Source organism: Danio rerio, chromosome 4 (assembly GCF_049306965.1).
Source record: "Danio rerio strain Tuebingen ecotype United States chromosome 4, GRCz12tu, whole genome shotgun sequence".
Classification (NCBI taxonomy): Eukaryota; Metazoa; Chordata; class Actinopteri; order Cypriniformes; family Danionidae; genus Danio; species Danio rerio.
The window spans coordinates 42,029,335-42,053,663 of record NC_133179.1 but is presented as its reverse complement, the minus strand read 5'-3'; the positions used below and the strand labels follow the sequence as shown (position 1 = coordinate 42,053,663).

Here is a 24,329-nt window from a genome sequence, read left to right as displayed (position 1 = left end):
GTTTCCGCTATATAATCCAATTCGGTAGGTGGCGCAGTTACAAAACGGGTCCTAGAAATGCAGTTTCACTATGTCATCCAATCCGGTAGGTGGCGCTTTCGCAAAAAACTAGGGTCCTAAAAATGCGGTCCTAAACATGCGGTCCTGAGAGTGCAGCTACTCCAGTTGTGCAGGATCATACTATTGCTTTATTTCAACAGGAGAAAGGTTTGTTTTCAAGCGTTTACACTTATATAAACCGATTGATTACAGTTTAAGGTTTTTTCATCCGATGCTAAATTATGTACCTGCTGTTTACAATATTATTTTAACCCTTTATACAACGTTACTATTTTACATAGAGGTAAAGTTGGTTTTATATTCGCACATTCTGACTTCCACTTAATCTAATTTCCTAAAAGTATTATTTGCAAACTCTAAATAGCGAAATCATATTAGCAGCAAATGACTATCAAAGTACAACATTGTTCACAGTCAAATAAACAGTGTTAATGTTGTTTTTAATTCACACTTGCATCGAATATTCAAAGTAACATGGTAAATAATATAGAGACTTCTAAATGAACGAGTGTGTAAATATAAAACTAACTTTATGGTTTATATTACCTATATTGTTTGAATAAAGCAACAGAAAAGTGTGTAATAAGTGTCTTAATGATGAATGTTTACTTGATTCAATAGCATAATGTCAATCCATTCTAAGTATACATCACTATATATAATAAACGGAGTACTACTTTTAATCAGCTCATTGTTTCTTGCTCGGACTCACTCTTTTACCTGATTTTTTTAAAATTACTCTCATATAAAGAAACTGTTGCAGCAAGTGTTGAAGATAAGTTATTTTTGTTTCTGTTAATTGTTTTATTCATTTTAAACAGGAAGTGTCCAAACACAGAGAAAAACTCCTGCTGAAGCGACTGATCTCCACACTGTTAAAAAGATGGCGTTTGTTAAAGAGGAGAGTGAAGATGTGAAGATTGAAGAAACATTCACAGTCAAACAGGAAGATCTGCATGAACAAACAGGTTGGTTTTCATTCTCAAAGACCAACTCAGTCATTTGATCCTCATTCAGATATTTTAATAATAAGAATACTAAATTAAATCCATCTTGCAGCCTTGAGTGTGCTGCCTAGTTCTCCTAAATGCACATAATCACTCATTGAAAGACAGTAACGCGTTTCTTTTGTTACTTGTTCTCATGTCTTTTGTCATTCTTTTATGTATTATTAGTCTCCCATTTTCACTACCTTCTTAAAGTTATTGCTTTTCTTGTTCTACTGTTTGTAAAGAGTTCTTGAGCACAGGCACTATATAAAATTAATTAAAAATAATAAATTAAAGTTTAACTGAGCTGACAATATTTGACCTGCAGTATTCTCATAGAAGATATCTGCTATTACGGTGATAGTGTTGGCTTTGTAATTTCCATTGCATATGTCACGTTGATCACAATTCCCTTTTCGCCCTCAACTTCTTTATGGGTTTAAACTTGTTTCTAGTAGTTGTTACTAGTTCTTACAGATTTTATCTGAGTTAGAACACACGAGACTAACACATGAACATTTACTCAAAGGAGAAGAACCACCAAAATGCCTTTATTGCAACAGAAACCAAACAGTTAAACATATTCTTGTGGAATGCCCTATTTTTAATGTTATCAGACAACAATATTTATCTGGAGAGACTTTAAAGGAAATATTTTTAAACGTGAATCCATCTAAAGTTGTAGAATTTTTATCAAAAGGAAATCCTAAAAAACTGTTTTAGATTTTTATCTTATATATTATCATTATTATTATTATTTATATGTTTTACCTTGTACATTATTTATTGCTGTTGATGACTTTTAATTGTTGGAATATTTTTACTTGATCTATTTTCCTTTTGCCATGACATAGCCATAGACGCTGAAATGGCAATAAAATTAAAACTCTCTCTCTCTCTTTCTCTCTCTCTGAGTTAGAACTAAATTAATATTATAAAAACTAATTACCAGGGCTATTGTGTTTAAACAGGGTTTATGCGGGGTTGTAAATTACAAAATCAAAATTTTAGGCCTGAAAGTCTTAAATTTACTGAAATGTTGTATTGTAGGTCTTAAATCTTTTTTAAACAAGTCTTCATTTTCCTTTGTTCATGTTTTGCTGCTCAATCTGGTCAAACCCCATACAATCACCAACAATCCATCTCAATAAAACAGTAAACTTTTTATTCAAAAAGGTCATTTTAACTCTATTTATCATAATGCTTTGATTGTTTTCCTTACAATAACATATGTTTAAACGTGCTCCATGTATTTACTGCTGAGGACAGACTGTTGTGCATATATTTTTTTTTTAATTTTTTAAAAACTTTTAATGCACTTGTTAATTGTTTTTTTTTTTTTTGTTTTTTTTAAAGAAAATTTATGTTGGAAAAAAGTGAAGTAGAGCTTGCTTGTTTTTACACAATATTTAAGATCTTTTGCTAAGAAATATCTAAAATATTAAATGTTTTTATTATTCATTTATTATTGTATAATTAAATGTATAAAATTATTATTATTTATTTTTTGATAGGGAAAATAAAATCCTTTCTATCTGGGCCATTTGAAAAAATCTTTAGCCCTTTAGGAGTCTAAAATTTCATTCATAATGGTCTTAAAATTGTCTTAATGTCTTAAATTTAATTTGGTGAAACCTGCAGAAACTCTGGTTTAAAGTATGTCAGAAAACGTGGATGCCCCAAATATTAAATATGCTGAATGAAATGGACACTAAAATAATTAATTATTATAAAACATTGTACAGTGTTCTAAACTATATGATGTTGCTGTGGAATGACATGAGACAAAACAAACACATTATAGTGGAACAATAACGTTTAGCATTGCACTGACTACAACTGGCCAAACTAGTCTAAAACTAGTCTAAAAATGACTTTTGCTGTTTAAGAAATGGATTACAGCAAACTGATGATATGCAAACATTTGAGCATAAAGTTTGTCAGTATTGACCAAATTCTTCACGTACCAGCAGGCGCCGCCATTGAAATCTTTTTGCTTGAGACTTTTTTTTTAAAGGATGAATTTTTAGATCCTAAAAACCATGTCATGCTGCTTAGGCAAGGGACAGTTTACAAGGTATACCTCGGTTTGAGAAAAGTCAAGGTTTTAAAACCGCCAATATTTTCTGCTGTATTGTTCCTACAGTATATACTTTTTAAAAATGTTTTATTTTAAGTCTTTTAGGACAACAGTATCTCCAGGAGAAAATGTATCCAAATTATGAGGTTTTAAATTGTAAATAAATCTGTATTTTTAAAACAAATGAACACAGCAGTTGTCAATTATTCATTTGAATGATTTTGCCAGACATGTTTACTGCTCCAAGATATTGTAAAAGTTTCTCCAATGAAAATATTTTGTTCAAAGGGAAAAAGTACAGTTAAACCATGATATTTTTATTCAAGCTTATCATACCGTCAGAATCTGATACTGGCCCATGCCTAACGCTGCTTGATGTTGCAAAGTCATATTTTCCTATTTTATTGTTTTTTGTATGTATAGTCATGAACACATTTGTTTGTGGAGCAAGTTTATTAATCCTGGTCATTTCTCCAATAGGCAATTGAAGTTCTAAAACAATAGCATATGAGTTCAGGGCCCTGAAATGAGAGAAAGTCTGGGTTATCATTTCAAAATGGCAGGTTAGTCAAACTTGAGAAAGCAGGGTAAGCCAGTTTCTGAAAGAGATCTAACTTTAACTGCGAGTCAGTTACCTGGTAACTTACTCTGTGAACCTACCTGGTCAGTAGCAGGTTTTATTCTCTAAACTCGTGAGTTTTTGTCAGTCTCCTTTCCTTTTTCTCGCTTAGCCTTACGTTTCCAGCCACCTATTTTTAAGTGCATTTTGGATGAGCTATGAGCATAAAAAAATTGGTTGATGGAAATGTCATGATGCACATAACTTTTGAAATATTGGCATAAAAAACATGCGCATAACTGAGTAGGATAAACTTTTTATTTTATAAGAAAAGATAAACTTACGTGAACTACGCAAGCACCTTTACTGAACAAATTCCAGTTTGTGCATTAAAAAAGGTTGGTTATAAGAGATTATATGATGATACAAATGTGTGTGAATGCACAAACCAGCAGGCTGAGCAAACTGCAGAGCGTCTAAAATGTTGTTTTGGTCATTCTAAAACACCTGAACCATTTCAGTATTCATGTTATTATATTATTATATTATTAATGATCTCCAGAGCGTCTGGAGTGTGTCAAGAGTGTCTGTTCTCTGCATCTCATGGCTTCAAACGCCACCACATGTTCATTGTCCTCTGAGGGGAAAGTCATTTATTAAATAAGCAAAAGATTCATGTAACTATTTCTACCGTAATAAATTCTGTTTTTACTATTGATACTTGGAACCAGTTAATCAGGAAGTGACGATTTTGTTCTCTTTGATTCATTGGATGGAAACGCTGATTTATTTGTGTATTTTTCATGCAATATTCCAGTTTTGCAAATAAATTTAGTTCTCATTTTTGGATGGAAACACAGCTATTACCAACATTTCAGTCTCACAAAGAACACTACGTCACGTATGAGAATGGCTTGGCCTTTAATGAATAATTAGCTTAACATTACAGACCTTCGACAGGGACATGTACTGTATCTATGAAAGCCCGCTCACATTCTTCGGTCCATGGAATCGGATTCTTTATGGCTTTAAAGAGAGGTTATCAGTATCAGGTAGACTGGAAAGGTTATGGTCCACAGGAAAGATGTTGGATTCCGGCTCTGGATAATCTGGACCGCTCTCTCATTGATCAGTTTCATTAGTTCCATAGTGAGTCTTAAGGGAATGCCAGGGGCCGTTCTTGAGAGAGGGGGTACTGTCACCGTACCTCACGCTTTTGCTCTCTTCTCCTGTTCTGGGTTACAGATTATCTCATGTCATCTGCTTTTATTTGCAGTCACAGAAGCTCTCGTTTCCCTTTTTTCCCTTTTTTCCTGTTTATACCACATCATTCCCTTCATGTTTGTCAGTATGTTATCGATAATTTGTGTGCATATTATTTTGTTACTCACCCTGTATTTGTGTCCAGGACCGCTAGTGAGTGAGTGTCTGGTTGTTTTTTCCCATGAAACTTTATCAGCGCTCACCCGACCGGGTGTTTACTTTGATTTTTGCTTTTTCCGGTTCTCACTCCTTAATAAACCCTTGTTGTTTTTCTGCATTTGATTCAGTTTTTTTTTGTTTTTTGTTTTTTTTTACTTATGACACAAGAATTTTCTTTCTCATTTGTGTTTACATGTCTTTAAATTTTGGCATGATGTCTAGCTTTTGAGGCTCTTTTGGTCTACTTCAGACAGGTCCTATTTAGGTAATTTCTTGATTGAGAACGTGTGGTAGTTATCAGGTCTGGGTGTGGCTAGAGAACTTGAACCCGGTGTGATAAATAAAGTTATGTTTAATGGGGAAAAACATTTTCACACAAGTCTGTGTAGTTCAGTGTTTTGTCCTCCTTTTAAGAATAAAATTCTTTATTTAAAAACTGCACAATGCATTTAGTTATGTTATCTTTGTCTAATATTTACATTTGTTTGATGATCTGAAACAGTTAAGTGTTAGTATTCTGCATTGCATTCGTTACATGCAGATTACTAAACCAGAGAACATTTGTCATCTAAAGGTGCAGGTTTAAGGCTTTATGCAGATGTTATGCAGATATGTCTCATGTCTGTGGGGCAAATATTCTCAGAGATTCAGCTGCTTTTTTTTTTGACAGGTTTACCAGTCAGGCACAGAATGAAAAAGCATTCCCTATCTGCTTTACAAGTTTTACAAAAACATGTTGTTTTGTGTGATGACGAATATTACAAATAGAAACTGGCCATTTACAGCTTTCAAATTTATGTCTCATCAGTATGACCAAAATGCTCTGGGATTAATCATATAAGTATCTGCTTAAATGTGTTTGTGTGTAATGGACACTAGGAGGTTAATATGACAAGATCAATCTAAATATTATCTGCTGTTTTTACATTTAATGTGCATCAAAATTAAAGTTTTCACTTCCTTTTCACTGAGAGTTTTAATGATTTACTAAAAGCTGAACTTTTTTTTTATTATTATTTCAGACCTGTTTAAAGAGTATGAGAGGAGTAAAGAGGAGGAACATCATGTCAAAATTGAAGACAAAACTCATTTAGAGACTGATGATATTTTAAAAATGAGAGACAAGCGTTGTTTTACCTGCAATCAGTGTGGGAAGAGTTTGGCAAACAAAAGCAAACTAAAGATCCACATGAGGGTCCACAATAGGGAGAAACTATTCACATGCACTCAGTGTGGGAAGAATTTCAACCAATCATCACACCTTAATCAACACATGAGGATCCACACTGGAGAGAAACCATTCACATGCACCCAGTGTGGGAAGAGTTTCAGCTACTCAGCAAACCTTAATCAACACATGAGGATCCACACTGGAGAGAAACCATTCACATGCACCCAGTGTGGGAAGAGTTTCAGCAACTCAGCAAACCTTAATCAACACATGAGGATTCACACTGGAGAGAAACCATTCACATGTACTCAGTGTGGGAAGAGTTTCAGCCAATCATCATACCTTAATCAACACATGAGGATCCACACTGGAGAGAAACCATTCACATGCACTCAGTGTGGAAAGAGTTTCAGCCAATCACCATACCTTAATCAACACATGAGGATCCACACTGGAGAGAAACCATTCACATGCAGTCAGTGTGGGAAGAGTTTCAGCCAATCATCATCCCTTTATCTACACATGAGGATACACACTGGAGAGAAACCATTCACATGTACTCAGTGTGGTAAGAGTTTCAGCAAATCATCAAACCTTAATATACACATGAGGAACCACACTGGAGAGAAACCATTCACATGCCTTCAGTGTGGGAAGAGTTTTAGCCAATCAACATCCCTTAATCTACACATGAGGATACACACTGGAGAGAAACCATTCACATGTACTCAGTGTGGTAAGAGTTTCAGCCAATCATCAAACCCTAATATACACATGAGGAACCACATTGGAGAGAAACCATTCACATGCACTCAGTGTGAGAAGAGTTTTAGCCAATCAACATCCCTTAATCGACAAATGATGATCCACACTGGAGAGAAAGAGTTTATGTGCTTGAAGTGTGAGAATACTTTTATTACAGCTGCAGAATTGAAACGCCACCAGAGGGTTCACACTGGAGAAAAACCGTACAAGTGTTCACAGTGCAGTAAGAGGTTTGCTCGCTCAGGAACCCTGAAAACACATGAGAGGATTCACATTGGAGAGAAACTGTAGACATGATCAGTGTGTACAAAGTTTCACTTAATCAGGGCAGCTTAAGAAACACATGGGATGGTTTCTGGTAAGGCGCCGACACATGTAGCAGCATAGAAAGAGCGCTTCCATACACACTGGTATTGATCCTCCTTTTTACATCATATATAATAACCTAAACCATATTTAAATGACATGGAGGAGGGACAAAAACAAAAAGGCTAGGACAAAACAACCAGTAAATCCTGAAAAAAATGAGAAATCAACAGATGAAAAATCCAAGACGGACGGGATAGCTGATAGCCTGTCACCTATCATTGCAGCAATATTTACAGACATCAAAGCTTTCCAGAAGAATATTAAATCTGATTTAACCGCCTTCCAAGATTCTCTCGCAAAAGATGTGAAAATGGAATTAAGTAACTGTAAACAAGAAGTCAATCAACAACTGGATGACCTTATCACGGACCTAAATGCAACGACAGAAAAGGTCAACGAAGTGGAGAAGCGAGTTGGAGAATTTTGGAGGAGAACATTGCTGAGATGAAAGAAATGCTCAATCAATCCATTCAAATACAAGAAAATTTAAAAGAGAAACTGTGAGATCTAGAAACACACTCCCGTAGAAATAATAATCAGATTTTTGGAATCCCGGAAGGAAGCATTCTGAATGAAAAGGGAATTAAGTTCTAAACACCACCGCCGGCAAAACTTAAAATCTTTTTGGTAAACGGGCCGATCATGTACAATTCAATGACGGAGGCATCAAGAGATCTGAAAGAAAAAGGACTGATAAACAGCGAATAAGAAACTATTATAGGAATCCCTGGGAAAGAGAAACAAAGACCTTGGCAAAAGGTTGGAGTGACATGGAAGAAAAGTAAGGAAAAACATCAAGCGAAGATCCGGGAAAAACTATGTGAATTTCAAAGGGACAACACTAGCTTTGTTTGAAAGGGTAAAACCTGACAGATCCTAACAAAAAACTCTAAGAGACTGGTAAATCTTCTTGACTTGATTCACCGATAATGGACCAAGGTTATAATAGTTTTAGTTTCTATTTCGTTTTGACTTTTTATTTTAATTTTTTTTATAATGTATTTATTAATTTTTAAACAAAACAGATACAACAACAAACAAGTGAACAGAACCTGGGGAGAAAGAAAAGAAAGAAAAAAAGGGGGGGGGGGCATTAATTAAAGTAGCGATATTGCATCCTTGTTAAATCAATCCTCTGATGATTATGGAGGTTATGTTTAAACCCATATGTAACAAAAATGGATCCCACCTCTCATGAAATAAAACATCTTTGCCATGTAGGACACAAGTTAAGTAGTCCAGTGGTACATATTCAAGTATTACCCTGTGCCATAAAGACTTTGTAGGAGTTTTGTCCGTTATCCAGTTCAGGAGAATACATTTTCTTGCACAAAATGTCAGGAACTTGCAAAGTGTTTTTTATGCTTGTCCATATTAATCTCGTCGAATATCCCAAGCAGCATATGCTTGGGGTCACAACCAATATTAAAAGATAAAATTCCACTAATTTCTTGTTCAATCATGGCCCAGAACTTTTGAATTTCCCTGCAAAGCCAGAAACAATGAACCAGGGGCCTCATGTACAAAGACTTGCATGGAAATCATACTAAAACATTGCGCACGCACAAAGCTGTAAATGTGCGTACGCAGAAAAAAATTCAGATGTATGAAACACTGCGTACGCTGAATCCCACGCATATTCTTTTGTACATCCGAATGAACGTGAAACTGGCAACATGCACGAGCACAAAACCCCTCCCTTCCTCCTCCCCCGTATGAATATGCTAATGACTCTACTTTGGCAAAACCCAACGAAAAAGCAAAGGCAAAAGCAAGCAAAAAGAGAAACTTTGAACAGAATGTGAATTGGTGGTGCTGCTTTCGGAGGTAGGCCAGAGAAAAGCGGCGTTATTTGCAAGTTTGTTCTCCGGAATTAACAACAAAAGAAAAAAATTGAGTGGGAGAGTTTAGCTGATGCGGTTAACACAGTTGGGTCTGAACATCACACTGAGTGAATTAAAAAAGAAATTGTGTGATTTATATCATTAAAATGTTGCAGCGGTTGTAACAGTCTCAGTGGTGCAGCTCATAAGACTCATGTCATCATGTTTTGACACGTTCAAGCATGAACTCGGTTCAAATCCAGCATCTGATGAACTATTTCTTCTTTTTTCGCCCACTACATATCAGATTTTGTTTTTATTTATCACGAGAAAGACAAGTAGGAATCATCAATAAGTTGGTGCATCATATTTTATTTGCACATTTATTAAATGGAAATGTTTCTGATTCACGCATGAAAATTCATCTTCAGATAGTGTCTTTATAGCAATGTGCGTCCAGTAGATAGCTCAGATTACATTGGGAAAACAGGCGACCGCTGCAAATTGTGCTTTAATGTTTAGCTGGTCAACTGTATGGTATGGAAACCTTATATACCTGCTAGATGAACCCGTCTCATACAGCTGCCATTGCAAGGCTCAGACACTTTGTAAAGAGCAATTTAACAAAACTGCCTCTGGGAGTCGCCAATGGAAATAAAACAGACACGCACTAAAAATGTGCGTACGCCAGCCAGAAAGCTGCCATGAAGTTGTGCACATTCCCACGTTCAGTTCATTGTTAGTAAATCCAAACGTGAGCGATTCTGAGCGTGAAACCTGGCGTACGCAAAGTTTTTGTGCGTACGCAGCGTTGATACATGAGGCCCCTGGTCTCCTTCCTCGGTTTTACATTTCAGACACATTGGTGACAACTCCTCTTTAAACTTGTGCCTCCGTGAGGGAGAAATGTGAGCTCGATGTAGAATTTTCAGTTGCATTGCTTTTACTCTGTTACATACACTTAGGGACATTGCATTTTTCCAAGCTTCCTTCCATTGATCATCTGTGATTTGTGTATCAAGGGTCCTTTCCCAAGTCTCTTTCAAGAAGCCCGTATTTAAAGAGCCGCAATCCTTCAGGACTTTGTAGAAACAGCTTGTGGAATTGTCCCTGTATGAAAAAAGTTGTCTTTCCACAACTGAAATGTCCTGATTTTCGAGTACTGTAGTGTCTTTTTTCACAAAGTCTCTTAGTTGCAAGTAGCGGAAAAAATCTTGTTGCGGAATATTATATTTATTGGTCAGTTGGTCAAAAGACATTAAAATATTTCCATCAAACAAGTCTTGTAATGTGGTGAGACCTTTTTGTGACCAGACTTTAAATTGTGGGTCTTCAGTTCCTGGCAGAAAGTCAAAATTATCACAGATGGGGTAAAGGTTGAGGTGAGTCGAGATCTCCCTTCCAATTGTTTTATAGATTGCCATGCTTTGATAGTACAAACTGTGATGGGATTATTGCAGGCCATTTTCACTGATTTAAGTTTTTTAAAAAAAAGCAAATTTCTGAGAGGGATTTTACAGAGTGAACTTTCAATGTCAAACCAAACTGCACTGGGTCCTTTATGTATCCAGTCAGAAATAAAGTGCAAATGTACGCTTAATTGGTATTTTCGAATGTCTGGAAGGTCAAGACCACCTGCCAAGGATGAAAGCATTAAAGTTGAAATTTTGATACGTGCTCTTTTGTTTGCCCAGATAAAAGAATTAAACCAGCCATTCAGTTTCCTAATGATTTTGTGTGTAAAATTGATCGGAATCATTTGAATAGGGTAGAGTATTCGCGGTAGAATATTCATCTTCAGAAGGGAGATCCGACCCATCCAAGAAATAGGGAGAATATTCCATCCTCTAGGTCCATTCGAATGCGTTCAAAAAGTGGATTAAAATTGGCTTTATACATTTGTTCATAGGAGGGGGTGACATTGATGCCCAAATATGTTAAACCTTCTGGGGCCCACCTAAATGGAAATGATGGTAGTGTTTGAGGTATTTGTTGTAAACTTCCTATAGGCATTGCCACTGATTTATGGTAGTTAATTTTATAACCAGAAAAATCTGCAAACCTGTCAATCGTGTCTAAGAGTTTTGGAGTAGAGGTTTCAGGATTTACCATGAATATAAGAATGTCGTCGGCATATAGAGCAATCTTGTGTGGTTTGTTTGCTACCATAAAACCATTAATTTTATTATTTTCCCGTACTGCTTCTGCTAATGGCTCTATTATTAAGGCAAACAGAAGGGGTGAGAGAGGGCAACCTTGCCTTGTTCCTTTCTCAATTTTGAACATAGAGGATCTACAGCCATTAGTGAGTACAGCACTAAAAGGCTCATTATACAATATTTGTACCCACTTAATAGATTGTTCACCAAGACCAAATTTATGTAATGTATGAAATAAAAAGGGCCATTTGATGCGATCAAACGCCTTTTCCGTATCTAATGAGATCACAAGACCTTCTACTGATTGTTGTTTAGCAAATTGAATCACATTCAAAAGACGTTGCATGTTATTTACCGAGTTACGGCCTACAATAAAGCCGGTTTGGTCATCCTCTATTAATATAGGAAGAAAGCCTTTAAGGCGGGTGGCCAAAATTTTTGAAAGGATCTTCAGATCTACATTTAGCAGTGATATAGGGTGATATGACGAACAGTACTTTGGTTGTTTTCCTTTTTTCAAAATTAAGGATATATTTGCCTCTCTCAGTGACTGTGGTAGGCGGCCTTTTCAGAAAGAGTCATTAAACATATTTAATAATGGATCCACTAATAAGTCTTTGAATTCCTTATAGAATTCACAACTAAGTCCATCTGGACTAGGTGCTTTCCCAGATTGTAAACTCTTTATTGCTGCTAGAACCTCATTTTTAGATATAGGGGCATTAAGGGGTAATGACTGATCTTCAGATAACGTGGGGAGATTAAGTGTCGAGAAGAAAAGCGCTGTGGTTTGTGTTTTGTCCCCTTTTAGTTCTGATTTGTAGAAATTCTCAAAAGAATCTTTAAATGTATTATTAATGAATATGCTGTCCATAGAGTGTTTACCGTTACTGTCTATAATAGATTGTATAGATTGAGAGTCAGATTTTTTTCTTTGTTAGGTGTGCTAAATATTTCCTAGCTTTATTCCCATGTTCATACATTTTCTGCTTAGCAAAGTGAATTTTCACTTCTGCCTGTTTTGTTATAAGAGAGTCTAACGCAGACCTTAGCGCCATAATTTCCTTTAGTTTAACAGGGCTTGGTTTATTAATGTATGTTCTCTCAGCATCCCTAAGCTTAGACTCTAAAATCTCTTTTTGTTCCGCTTGTTTACGCCTTTTACTATGTGTGTACTCTATTATAATGCCTCTAGAAAATGCTTTGGTTGTTTCCCATAATAAGGATGAATCTTCAGTTGACACCGATTTGATGGACATAAAAGTGTTGAATTCCTCTGTAAAATATGTAATAAAGTTTTGATCAGCTAATATAAATGGATGAAATCTCCAACCACTGGCTTTATTATTTTGATTTCCAAAGGAAAATTCAGTGAAAACTGCCGCGTGGTCAGATATTATTATATCTCCGATTTTGCAAGATGTTATGTGCTCCAACATATTTTAGGGAGAGAATAGATAGTCTATTCTCGTGTGAAAACTATGAACTTTTGAAAAATAAGTGTACTCTCTCTCTGCAGGGTGGCAAGCCCTCCAAATATCTACATAATCAAAGTCTTCACACAGGGCCTTAAGTGTTTTAGCCTGTACTGATAGTTTCCTTGCTGGGAATTTATCAATAATAGGACATAAATGGCAATTAAAGTCACCCCCAATGAATAATGATTCAACTCCCCAGTCTGCTAATTTGGCAAAGGCTTCAGTAAGAAAATTATTTGGGTGACCAGGAGGCCAATAAATGTTCATAAAGGAAATTTCTTCCCCATCTAAAAGCCCTTTTAGAAGTAAATAGCGCCCTCTTGTGTCTTTAATTACTTCCACCGATTGAAGTGGCACACCTTTTTTAATTAAAATAACTACACCCCTACTCCTTGAAGTAAAAGAGGAAAAATGGGCTTGGGCATAACACCCCTGCGAAAGCTTAGTATGTTCTTGGTCATTTAAGTGGGTCTCTTGAAGTAATGCAGCGTCCAACCCCTCCTTGTTTCGATAAGTCAGGACCTTTCTTTTCTTAATAGGTGTGTGAATTCCATTAACATTCCAAGTACAGACCTTCAGATTTACCATTTTAAATATATATATAAACATAATGTGACCCCCATTTATATAGATAAGGTTGCATGAATATCGTACGAAAAGGAAGGAAAAAATAAAATAAAAAAGAAGGGAGAAAAGAAAAAAAAGAAAAAAAATGGGGAGATAAAAAAGGGATTCATCCAAGTATACAACAAACACAAAACTGGAACAATAGAACAGTCATTAAACATCAAAATATTTCACACCAGCTCTCGTTATGAGAGTAACTGTGAATTAGAAGCCCCTTAACGGCAAAAGGAACTACTAAGAAAACTCCTACCTAAATATTAAGCAGTAGTGCCGCTATAAACATCAGCATGGTTTTAATAAACCGAACAGTACGCCTTATTGGCCAATATTTCTCAAATACCCAGATAAATTCACAATATCTGCCTTCACGTTAATGTGTGAGTGTCTGTGGTATGAGTTGGGCGACTATCACGCAAGTGGTCTCCCATCAGGTGATTCAGGTACTATCGGTAGACGTTGCATTCAACGAGTCTAGAAATGCCACAACAGCAGCTGGGTCATGAAACACCTTCACTGAGCCACGAAAGTTTACCTTGAGAAGGGCAGGGTAAATTTGCCTGTATTCCGCGCCTATGGACTTCAGGCGTTTCTTGACTTCGTCGAACATCCTGCGTTTACGGAGAACAGACGCGGAGAAATCCTGAAAAATCATCACTGTGCTGTCTCCAAATTTTAAAGGAGAACCTCTGGATCCCAGCTCCCGCGAAGCATTTAACACACGTTGTTTGTCATGGAAATTGTGAAATCTTACCAGGATAGGACGTGGTCGTTGTGTGGCGGGGGGTTTCGGAGTGAGGGACCGGTGCGCTCTTTCTAACTTTATACGGCCCTCTTTTGTTGGGATGGCGAGGGTCTCAGGAAGCCATGACTCGAAGAATTGCGTTGGATTTTCACCTTCTATGCCCTCAGGTAATCCGACAATTTAGATGTTCTTCCGTCTGCCCCTGTTTTCAAGGTCGCCCTTTCATTCAAATCGTGCACAAGTTTCTCCAGACTTTGTAGTTTAGTTTTGAAAGGGGACAATTCGTCTTCCACCTCAGATATCCTGGTTTCTGCTTCTGCAATCCTTTTATTATGCTCGTCTAGCTCCGCGCGGTGCATTTGCAGTAGCTGTGATATCGGGTCCATTTTAGTCCAATAGTAATCATAATAATAAACATTTAGCCGCAAAAGACAAAATTTTATTATTCAGAGCAGAATGACTGTAACACATTAGTTATACATAACTATAATTCATATAGCTCATTATTATTTAGCAGCTATATCTTATGGGTACATCATTGTAGTAACAGTTATACATCATACAAACATAATAAACATTTAGCAACAAAAGGCAGGCAATTACAGCTTTTAATTTATTCTTAAAATTCATATAGCTAATGAAGATTTAGCAGAGAAAGACTATAATTTTGTGTAAACTTTATTTTGTTTTAGGCTAAGAAATATAGGGGGAGGGGACTGTTGATATAGAGGTAAAGTTGGTTTTATATTCGCACATTCGTTCATTTAGAAGTCTCTATATTGTTTACTATGTTACTTTGAATATTTGATCGGAATTAGCGTGCAAATATGACTTGAAAACAACATCAACACTGTTTATTTGACTGTGAACAATGTTGTACTTTGATAGTCATTGGCTTCTAATATGATTTCACTGTTTGGAGTTTGCAAATAATACTTTAAAGGAATTATATTATTAAGGGGAAAGTCTGAATGTGCGAATATAAAATCAAACTACCTTTATGCTGTTGATGCGTCGACAAACGTTTTGATAAACACAAACAACTGTATATACAGTACATATGCATGTTCATATAGATACAGTTATTAAATTAAACACACATTCGAACAAATTAATGATTTCTGCAATCGTATCTCAAGTCTGTAATGTTAAACAGGGTGCGGGTCGTGATCTTTAACACTATGCACAAAACAGTGAACTTAGGGTGACTTTTGTTAAAATTCTTGTCATACAATAATAAATCAGCGTTAGGACGCTAAGACTGTTATAACAAAAGACTACAATAAACAAAACAGCTTTTATCAGTAGATTTAAACGTTGACAAAAAGAACTTACCTTGATCTGTTATATTATGCTGTGTGCTCGTCAGAATACAGCGGTGTTGTTATTCATTTGCATATGCCGCAACGCGATTGGCTCTCATCCATCCATCCATGAATTCATCTTAAACGCTGAACAGAACGAGGCCCAGGATCTATGCCCAGTGCACGTGTTAGCAGTTGTAAGGCAGCAAGAAGCTTAATTCGTGCCTGGGTGGGCTTGAACCATCAACCTTTCAGTTAACAGCCGAACACGCTAACTGATTGCACCACAAAGACATAGTAAAACGTCACCTACAGTGATAGAAACGCTGAACTTTGTCTCAAAAGGTCTGCTATATGAACCCTAATAAAAGTTTACTGTGAGAGAGACAGAAAGATAACAGAAACGCCCAACGTGGGGTTTGAAACCACGACCCTGAGATGTAGGGCCCTATTATAAACCCGGCGCAATGTGGCGCAAGGTGCAGCGCAATAGTCTTTTACTACTTTAAGCTTGGCACAAGGGTCATTTTCAGGCAGTGCGCCACGCTGTTTAAATAGCAAATGCATTTGCGCTCAAATGTGCGCCCATAGGCGTTCTGGTCTAAAAAAGCAGGCGTGTTTTGGCGCGTTGCTATTTTGAGAAACTGTAAATAGTCTGATCTTTAGACCAGAACAAAGTCTGTCTATTGTCCTGCGCAAAGTGCGCCTGGCTTACACACTACACACAAGATGCAATACGCAAATATCTTTACATATGAAAAAGATATAATATATTAAGGATATATAATAAGGATATATATCTAGTATATAAATATAAATGATTAAAATATTACAAAACATTAATTTATAGCCTACATGAATTTAAAAACCACTGCCTTCATACTTTATTCATCTCGGGAGGCTTTTTTAGTTATTATTATTTATTATAGCCATATTTATATTTGTTCTATTAAAAACAAGCTTAGATTTGTCCACCTGTCAGGTTTTAGACCATATGGGGCATAGCGGATGTATTTGGAAATAACTCAGTATTTTGACCAAACTTTGTTATTATTATTCATTAATTCGTTTGCTGGAAATTAAAACTGAATTTAGAAATAGTTTGAAACAAATCTTTGCGCTTAACAAACAAAATTAATTATTTATAGGCTAATTGATGTCTGTGCGGTAAGGTTTCCCTATCCACGAGAGCAAAAGTGAAAGTGAACTTACTTTATGTCATGTTAATAGCAATGCGCTTATGGCGTGACGCAGCTGGCTCTTAAAGGTAATGGAAGATGAGACTCTGATTGGTTTATTCTCAAAACACACTTGTAAATCATTAAAAAAATAAACTCAACCCTTTTAGACCATGCGCCATGGCGCAAAGCAGATTTTCCCGTCCTTAAGTTAGCATAAATGCATTCGCCCTGAAAACGTTTGCGATCTGCGCATGGACCGTCAAAACAGAGCCCACAATGTCAATGTACAAAGTTCACGCACACAGATTCACACACACTGATAGACAGAGCGTGTTTAGCTTCCCACTCTTTTTGCACGCATATGTGACAGGATCCAGCTTAATCTTTAGTGCTGTATGGATATCTGTCATGTTAATGTGCAAAATAAACCTGATTTAACGTCCACAAACCAGGATTGAAGTGTCTTCTTTTATAATTGTTCTGACAAGCGGCTGTGCTGATGAAGTAAAGCTGAAGTAAATCACTGTACTTCATTACACATGTGCACTGTTTTAAAACACTTTAAACATGTGAAACTTACTCTTGATCACATTTGATGATGATTGATGATCCTAGCGAACTGAGCAGACCTTTTATTCCCGGTTGCTTTGTGCACGTCTGGTCTTGTTGACATGATTATACACGTGACTACCGGTACATGTTGTAATGGCGATCTAATTCTTCAAGTTCTTCACCATTTCCATAGGGGCTCGAAACAAAGGATTTGACGCGCAAAACCAAAAACTTGCAATGTAACAAATCTCTAGTGCTCTTTATGGCTCTAACAGCCGTCAACCAGAGTTGAAACCGGAGCTACTCAAAACCGCACATGTAGTAGCAGGGAATCGACTCTAGCTCTCCCGCGTGGCAGGCGAGAATTCTACCACTGAACAACCATTACTGGTATGCTTATCCTGCAGCCCTAGTGGGGTGTGATTGATGCAAGGCTGTTACCCAAAGCTGGAAAAGTAGCAACACATAACAGCACTTGCATTGGCCGGGAATCAGACTCGGGTCTCCTGCGTGGCAGGCGAGAATTCTACCACTGAACCACCAACGCTGATATGCTTATATTGCAGCCCTAGTGGGGTGTGGTTACTGCAAGGCTGTTACCCAGAGCTGGAATATTAGCTACACAAAACAGGTTGTAATGGACGGGAATCTGACCATGGTCTTCTGTGTGGCAGGCAAGTAATCTACCACTGAACAGACAATGCTGATATGTTTATACTGCAGCCCTAGTGGGGTGTGATTGATACAAGGCTGTTACCCAGAGCTGGAAGAGTAGCAACACAAAACAGGAATTGCATTGGCCCGAAGTCGGACCCGGGTCTCCCGCGTGTCAGGCGAGAATTCTATCACTGAACCACCAATGCTGATATGCTTACGGTGCTGCCCTAGTTGGGTGTGATTGATGCAAGGCTGTTACCCAGAGCTGGAAGAGTTGCAACACAAAACAGGAATTGCATTGGCCGGGAATCAGACCCGGGTCTCCCGCGTGGCAGGCAAGAATTCTACCACTGAACCACCAATGCTGACCCATGTTCTTTCATGCCTTTGTGTTGTGTGAGTGCTAAAAGGCCGTCAACCAGAGCTGAAAAAGGACCCACACGAAACTGCATTTGTATTAGCCAGGAATCGACTAAAGGTCTCCCGCGTGGCAGGCGAGATTTCTACCACTGAACCAGCAATGCTGATATGTTTATACTGTAGCCCTAGTGGGTTGTGATTGCTGCAAGGCTGTTACCCAGAGCTGGAAGAGTAGCAACACAAAATAGGAATTGGAATGGACGGGAATCTGACCAGGGTCTTTCACAGGGGAGGCAAGAAATCTACCACTGAACCACCATTGCTGATATGCTTATTTTGCAGCCCTAGTGGGGTGTGATTGATGCAAGGCTGTTACCCAAAGCTGGAAGAGTAGCAACACAAAACAGCACTTGCATTGGCCGGGAATCAGACCCAGGTCTCCCACGTGGCAGGCAAGAATTCTACCACTGAACCACCAATGCTGATATGCTTATACTGCAGCCCTAGTGGGGTGAGATTTCTGCAAGGCTGTTACCCAGAGCTGGAAGAGTAGCTACACAAAACAGGAATTGTAATGGACGGGAATCTGACCATGGCCTTTTGTGTGGCAGGCAAGTAATCTACCACTGAACCAACAATGCTGATATGCTTGTACTGCAGCCCTAGTGGGGTGTGATTGATACAAGGCTGTTACCCAGAGCTGGAAGAGTAGCAACACAAAACAGGAATTGCATTGGCCGGGAATCGGACCCGGGTCTCCCGCGTGGCAGGCGAGAATTCTATAACAGAACCACCAATGCTGACCCATGATCTTCCTTGCCTTTGTGTTGTGTGATTGCTAAAAGGCCGTCAACCAGAGCTGAAAAAGGAGCCACACAAAACTGCACTTGTATTAGCCAGGAAGCGACTCAAGGTCTACCGCATGGCAGGCGAGAATTCTACAACTAAACCACCAATGCTGATATGGTTTTACTGCAGCCCTAGTGGGTTGTGATTGCTGCAAGGCTGTTACCCAGTGCTGGAAGAGTAGCAACAGAAATCAGAAGGTGCATTGGCCGGGAAACGGACCTGGGTCTCCCGCGTGGCAGGCAAGAATTCTACCACTGAACGACCAATGCTGACCCATGTTGTTCCTTGCCTTTATGTTGTGTGAGTGCTAAAAGGCCATCAACCTGAGCTGAAACAGGAGCCACTCAAAACAGCACATGTTTTAGCCGGGAATCGACTCTAGGTCTCCCGCGTGGCAGGCGAGCATTCTACCACTGAACCACCAATGTTGATATGCTTATTCTGCAGCCCTAGTGTTGTGTGATTGATGCAAAGCTATTACCCAGAGCTGGAAGAGTAGTAACACAAAACAGGAATTACATTGGCTGGGAATCGGACCAGGGTCTCCCGTGTGGCAGGCGAGAATTCTACCACTGAACCACCAATGCTGACCCATGTTGTTCCTTGCCTTTGTGTTGTGTGAGTGCTAAAAGGCCGTCAACCAGAGCTGAAATAGGAGCCACACGAAACTGCACTTGTATTAGCCGGGGATCGACTCAAGTTCTCCCACATAGCAGGTAAGAAATCTACCGCTGAACCACCAATACTGATTTGCTTATACTGCGCCCCTAGTGGGGTGTGATTGCTGCAAGGCTGTTACCCAGAGCTGGAAGAGTAGTAATACAAAACAGGAATTGCATTGGCCGGGAATCGGACCCGAGTCTCCCGCGTGGCAGGCGAGAATTCTACCACTGAACCACCAATGCAGATATGCTTACTCTGCAGCCCTAGTGGGGTGTGATTGATGCAAGGCTGATATCCAGAGCTGGAAGAGTAGCTACACAAAACAGGAATTGTAATGGACGGGAATCTGACCATGGTCTTTTGTGTGGCAGGCAAGTAATCTACCACTGAACCAACAATGCTGATATGCTTGTACTGCAGCCCTAGTGGGGTGTGATTGATACAAGGCTGTTACCCAGAGCTGGAAGAGTAGCAACACAAAACAGGAATTGCATTGGCCGGGAATCGGACCCGGGTCTCCCGCGTGGCAGGCGAGAATTCTACCACTGAACCACCAATGCTGATATGCTTATTCTGCAGCCCTAGTGGGGTGTGATTGATGCAAGGCTGATATCCAGAGCTGGAAGAGTAGCTACACAAAACAGGAATTGTAATGGACGGGAATCTGACCATGGTCTTTTGTGTGGCAGGCAAGTAATCTACCACTGAACCAACAATGCTGATATGCTTGTACTGCAGCCCTAGTGGGGTGTGATTGATACAAGGCTGTTACCCAGAGCTGGAAGAGTAGCAACACAAAACAGGAATTGCATTGGCCGGGAATCGGACCCGGGTCTCCCGCATGGCAGGCGAGAATTCTATAACTGAACCACCAATGCTGACCCATGATCTTCCTTGCCTTTGTGTTGTGTGATTGCTAAAAGGCCGTCAACCAGAGCTGAAAAAGGAGCCACACAAAACTGCACTTGTATTAGCCAGGAAGCGACTCAAGGTCTACCGCATGGCAGGCGAGAATTCTACAACTAAACCACCAATGCTGATATGGTTTTACTGCAGCCCTAGTGGGTTGTGATTGCTGCAAGGCTGTTACCCAGTGCTGGAAGAGTAGCAACCAAAATCAGAAGGTGCATTGGCCGGGAAACGGACCTGGGTCTCCCGCGTGGCAGGCAAGAATTCTACCACTGAGCGACCAATGCTGACCCATGTTGTTCCTTGCCTTTATGTTGTGTGAGTGCTAAAAGGCCATCAACCAGAGCTGAAACAGGAGCCACTCAAAACAGCACATGTTTTAGCCAGGAATCGACTCTAGGTCTCCCACGTGGCAGGCGAGCATTCTACCACTGAACCACCAATGTTCATATGCTTATTCTGCAGCCCTAGTGTTGTGTGATTGATGCAAAGCTATTATCCAGAGCTGGAAGAGTAGTAACACAAAGCAGGAATTACATTGGCCGGGAATCGGACCCGGGTCCCCCATGTGGCAGGCGAGAATTCTACCACTGAACCACCAATGCTGACCCATGTTGTTCCTTGCCTTTGTGTTGTGTGAGTGCTAAAAGGCCGTCAACCAGAGCTAAAATAGGAGCCACACGAAACTGCACTTGTATTAGCCGGGGATCGACTCAAGTTCTCCCACATAGCAGGTAAGAAATCTACCACTGAACCACCAATACTGATTTGCTTATACTGCGCCCCTAGTGGGGTGTGATTGCTGCAAGGCTGTTACCCAGAGCTGAAAGAGTAGTAATACAAAACAGGAATTGCATTGGCCGGGAATCGGACCCGGGTCTCCCGCGTGGCAGGCGAGAATTCTACCACTGAACCACCAATGCTGATATGCTTATTCTGCAGCCCTGGTGGGGTGTGATTGATGCAAGGCTGATATCCAGAGCTGGAAGAGTAGCAACACAAAACAGGAATTGAATTGGCCGGGAATAGGAGCCGGGTCTCCCGCGTGGTAGGCAAGAATTCTACCACTAAACCACCAATACTGACCCATGTTCTTCCTTGCCTTTGTTTTGTGTGAGTGCTAAAAGGCCATCAACCAGAGCTGAAACCGGAGCCACACAAAACCACACTTGTATTAGCCGGGAATCGACTCAAGTTGTCCCGCGAAGCAGCCGAGCATTCTACCACTGAACCACCAATACTGATATGCTTATACTGCTCCCCTAGTGGGGTGTGATTGCTGCAAGGCTGTTACCCAGAGCTGGAAGAGTAGCAACACAAAACAGGAATTGCATTGGCCGGGAATTGGACCTGGGTCTCCCGCATGGCAGGCAAGAATTCTACCACTGAGCCACCAATGCTGACCGATATTAATTTTTGCCTTTGTGTTGTGTGAGTGCTAAAAGGCCATCAACCAGAGCTGATAAAGGAGCCACACAAAACTGAACTTGTATTAGCCAGGAAGCGACTCTAGGTCTACCGCGTGGCAGGAGAGATTTCTACCACTGAACCACCAATGCTGTTATGGTCTTACTGCAGCCCTAGTGGGGTGTGATTGCTGCAAGTCTGTTATCCAGCGCTGGAAGAGTAGCAACCAAAATCAGGAGGTGCATTGGCCGGGAATCGGACCCGGGTCTCCCGCATGGCAAACGAGAATTCTACCACTGAACCACCAATGCTGACCTATGCTGTTCTTTGCCTTTATGTTGTGTGAGTGCTAAAAGGCTGTCAACCAGAGTTGAAACCGGAGCTACTCAAACCGCACATGTAGTAGCAGGGAATCGACTCTAGTCTCCCGTGTGGCAGGCGAGAATTCTACCACTGAACAACCATTACTGGTATGCTTATCCTGCAGCCCTAGTGGGGTGTGATTGATGCAAGGCTGTTACCCAAAGCTGGAAAAGTAGTAATACAAAACAGGAATTGCATTGGCCGGGAATCGGACCCGGGTCTCCCGCGTGGCAGGCGAGAATTCTACCACTGAACCACCAATGCTGATATGCTTATTCTGCAGCCCTAGTGGGGTGTGATTGATGCAAGGCTGATATCCAGAGCTGGAAGAGTAGCTACACAAAACAGGAATTGTAATGGACGGGAATCTGACCATGGTCTTTTGTGTGGCAGGCAAGTAATCTACCACTGAACCAACAATGCTGATATGCTTGTACTGCAGCCCTAGTGGGGTGTGATTGATACAAGGCTGTTACCCAGAGCTGGAAGAGTAGCAACACAAAACAGGAATTGCATTGGCCGGGAATCGGACCCGGGTCTCCCGCGTGGCAGGCGAGAATTCTATAACTGAACCACCAATGCTGACCCATAATCTTCCTTGCCTTTGTGTTGTGTGATTGCTAAAAGGCCGTCAACCAGAGCTGAAAAAGGAGCCACACAAAACTGCACTTGTATTAGCCAGGAAGCGACTCAAGGTCTACCGCATGGCAGGCGAGAATTCTACAACTAAACCACCAATGCTGATATGGTTTTACTGCAGCCCTAGTGGGTTGTGATTGCTGCAAGGCTGTTACCCAGTGCTGGAAGAGTAGCAACCAAAATCAGAAGGTGCATTGGCCGGGAAACGGACCTGGGTCTCCCGCGTGGCAGGCAAGAATTCTACCACTGAACGACCAATGCTGACCCATGTTGTTCCTTGCCTTTATGTTGTGTGAGTGCTAAAAGGCCATCAACCAGAGCTGAAACAGGAGCCACTCAAAACAGCACATGTTTTAGCCGGGTATCGACTCTAGGTCTCCCGCGTGGCAGGAGAGATTTCTGCCACTGAACCCCCAATGCTGTTATGGTCTTACTGCAGCCCTAGTGGGGTGTGATTGCTGCAAGTCTGTTTTCCAGCGCTGGAAGAGTAGCAACCAAAATCAGGAGGTGCATTGGCCGAGAATCGGACCCGGGTCTCCCATGTGGCAGGCGAGAATTCTACCACTGAACCACCAATGCTGACCCATGTTGTTCCTTGCCTTTGTGTTGTGTGAGTGCTAAAAGGTTGTCAACCAGAGTTGAAACCGGAGCTACTCAAAACCGCACATGTAGTAGCAGGGAATAGACTCTAGCTCTCCCGTGTGGCAGGTGAGAATTCTACCACTGAACAACCATTACTGGTATGCTTATCCTGCAGCCCTAGTGGGGTGTGATTGATGCAAGGCTGTTACCCAAAGCTGGAAAAGTAGTAATACAAAACAGGAATTGCATTGGCCGGGAATCGGACCCGGGTCTCCCGCATGGCAGACGAGAACTCTACCACTGAACCACCAATGCTGATATGCTTATTCTGCAGCCCTAGTGGGGTGTGATTGATGCAAGGCTGATATCCAGAGCTGGAAGAGTAGCTACACAAAACAGGAATTGTAATGGACGGGAATCTGACCATGGTCTTTTGTGTGGCAGGCAAGTAATCTAACACTGAACCAACAATGCTGATATGCTTGTACTGCAGCCCTAGTGGGGTGTGATTGATACAAGGCTGTTACCCAGAGCTGGAAGAGTAGCAACACAAAACAGGAATTGCATTGGCCGGGAATCGGACCCGGGTCTGCCGCGTGGCAGGCGAGAATTCTACCAC

General features: G+C 40.1%; 1 protein-coding gene and 5 non-coding genes across 7 annotated transcripts; 1 reads left to right on the top strand and 5 right to left on the bottom strand.

Annotated features, from left to right (window-relative positions):
* The first annotated feature begins 146 nt into the window (after nt 1-146).
* On the top strand, nt 147-8,643 carry si:ch211-229l10.11. Of its 2 annotated transcripts, XM_073947659.1 has the most exons (4): nt 147-207; nt 882-1,028; nt 6,133-6,939; nt 7,107-8,643. In XM_073947659.1, exons 2-4 carry the CDS (start codon nt 944-946, stop codon nt 7,112-7,114), a joined length of 900 nt encoding a protein of 299 aa, XP_073803760.1. In that variant the 5' UTR covers nt 147-207; nt 882-943; the 3' UTR covers nt 7,115-8,643. The 2 variants fall into 2 exon arrangements, with proteins under 2 accessions (XP_073803760.1, XP_068076028.1); XM_068219927.2 differs by having other exon boundaries at nt 6,133-8,643.
* Nucleotides 8,644-19,981: 11,338 nt separating this feature from the next.
* On the bottom strand, nt 19,982-20,052 carry trnag-gcc (transfer RNA glycine (anticodon GCC)). The gene has a single exon. It is a non-coding gene; the product is annotated as a tRNA-Gly (tRNA).
* Nucleotides 20,053-20,299: 247 nt separating this feature from the next.
* On the bottom strand, nt 20,300-20,370 carry trnag-gcc (transfer RNA glycine (anticodon GCC)). The gene has a single exon. It is a non-coding gene; the product is annotated as a tRNA-Gly (tRNA).
* A 1,201-nt stretch (nt 20,371-21,571) lies between these two features.
* On the bottom strand, nt 21,572-21,642 carry trnag-gcc (transfer RNA glycine (anticodon GCC)). The gene has a single exon. It is a non-coding gene; the product is annotated as a tRNA-Gly (tRNA).
* A 724-nt stretch (nt 21,643-22,366) lies between these two features.
* trnag-gcc (transfer RNA glycine (anticodon GCC)) lies at nt 22,367-22,437 on the bottom strand. Its single transcript has one exon. It is a non-coding gene; the product is annotated as a tRNA-Gly (tRNA).
* Nucleotides 22,438-22,682: 245 nt separating this feature from the next.
* Nucleotides 22,683-22,753, bottom strand: trnag-gcc (transfer RNA glycine (anticodon GCC)). The gene has a single exon. It is a non-coding gene; the product is annotated as a tRNA-Gly (tRNA).
* Between the last annotated feature and the right edge of the window lie 1,576 nt (nt 22,754-24,329).

Bases quoted from the DNA above. Each gene is read 5' to 3' on its own strand.
- si:ch211-229l10.11 (XM_068219927.2), top strand. From the start codon at position 944: ATGGCGTTTGTTAAAGAGGAGAGTGAAGATGTGAAGATTGAAGAAACA. The intron at 1,029-6,132 runs GTTGGTTTTCAT...TTATTATTTCAG, and splicing joins AGATCTGCATGAACAAACAG to ACCTGTTTAAAGAGTATGAG.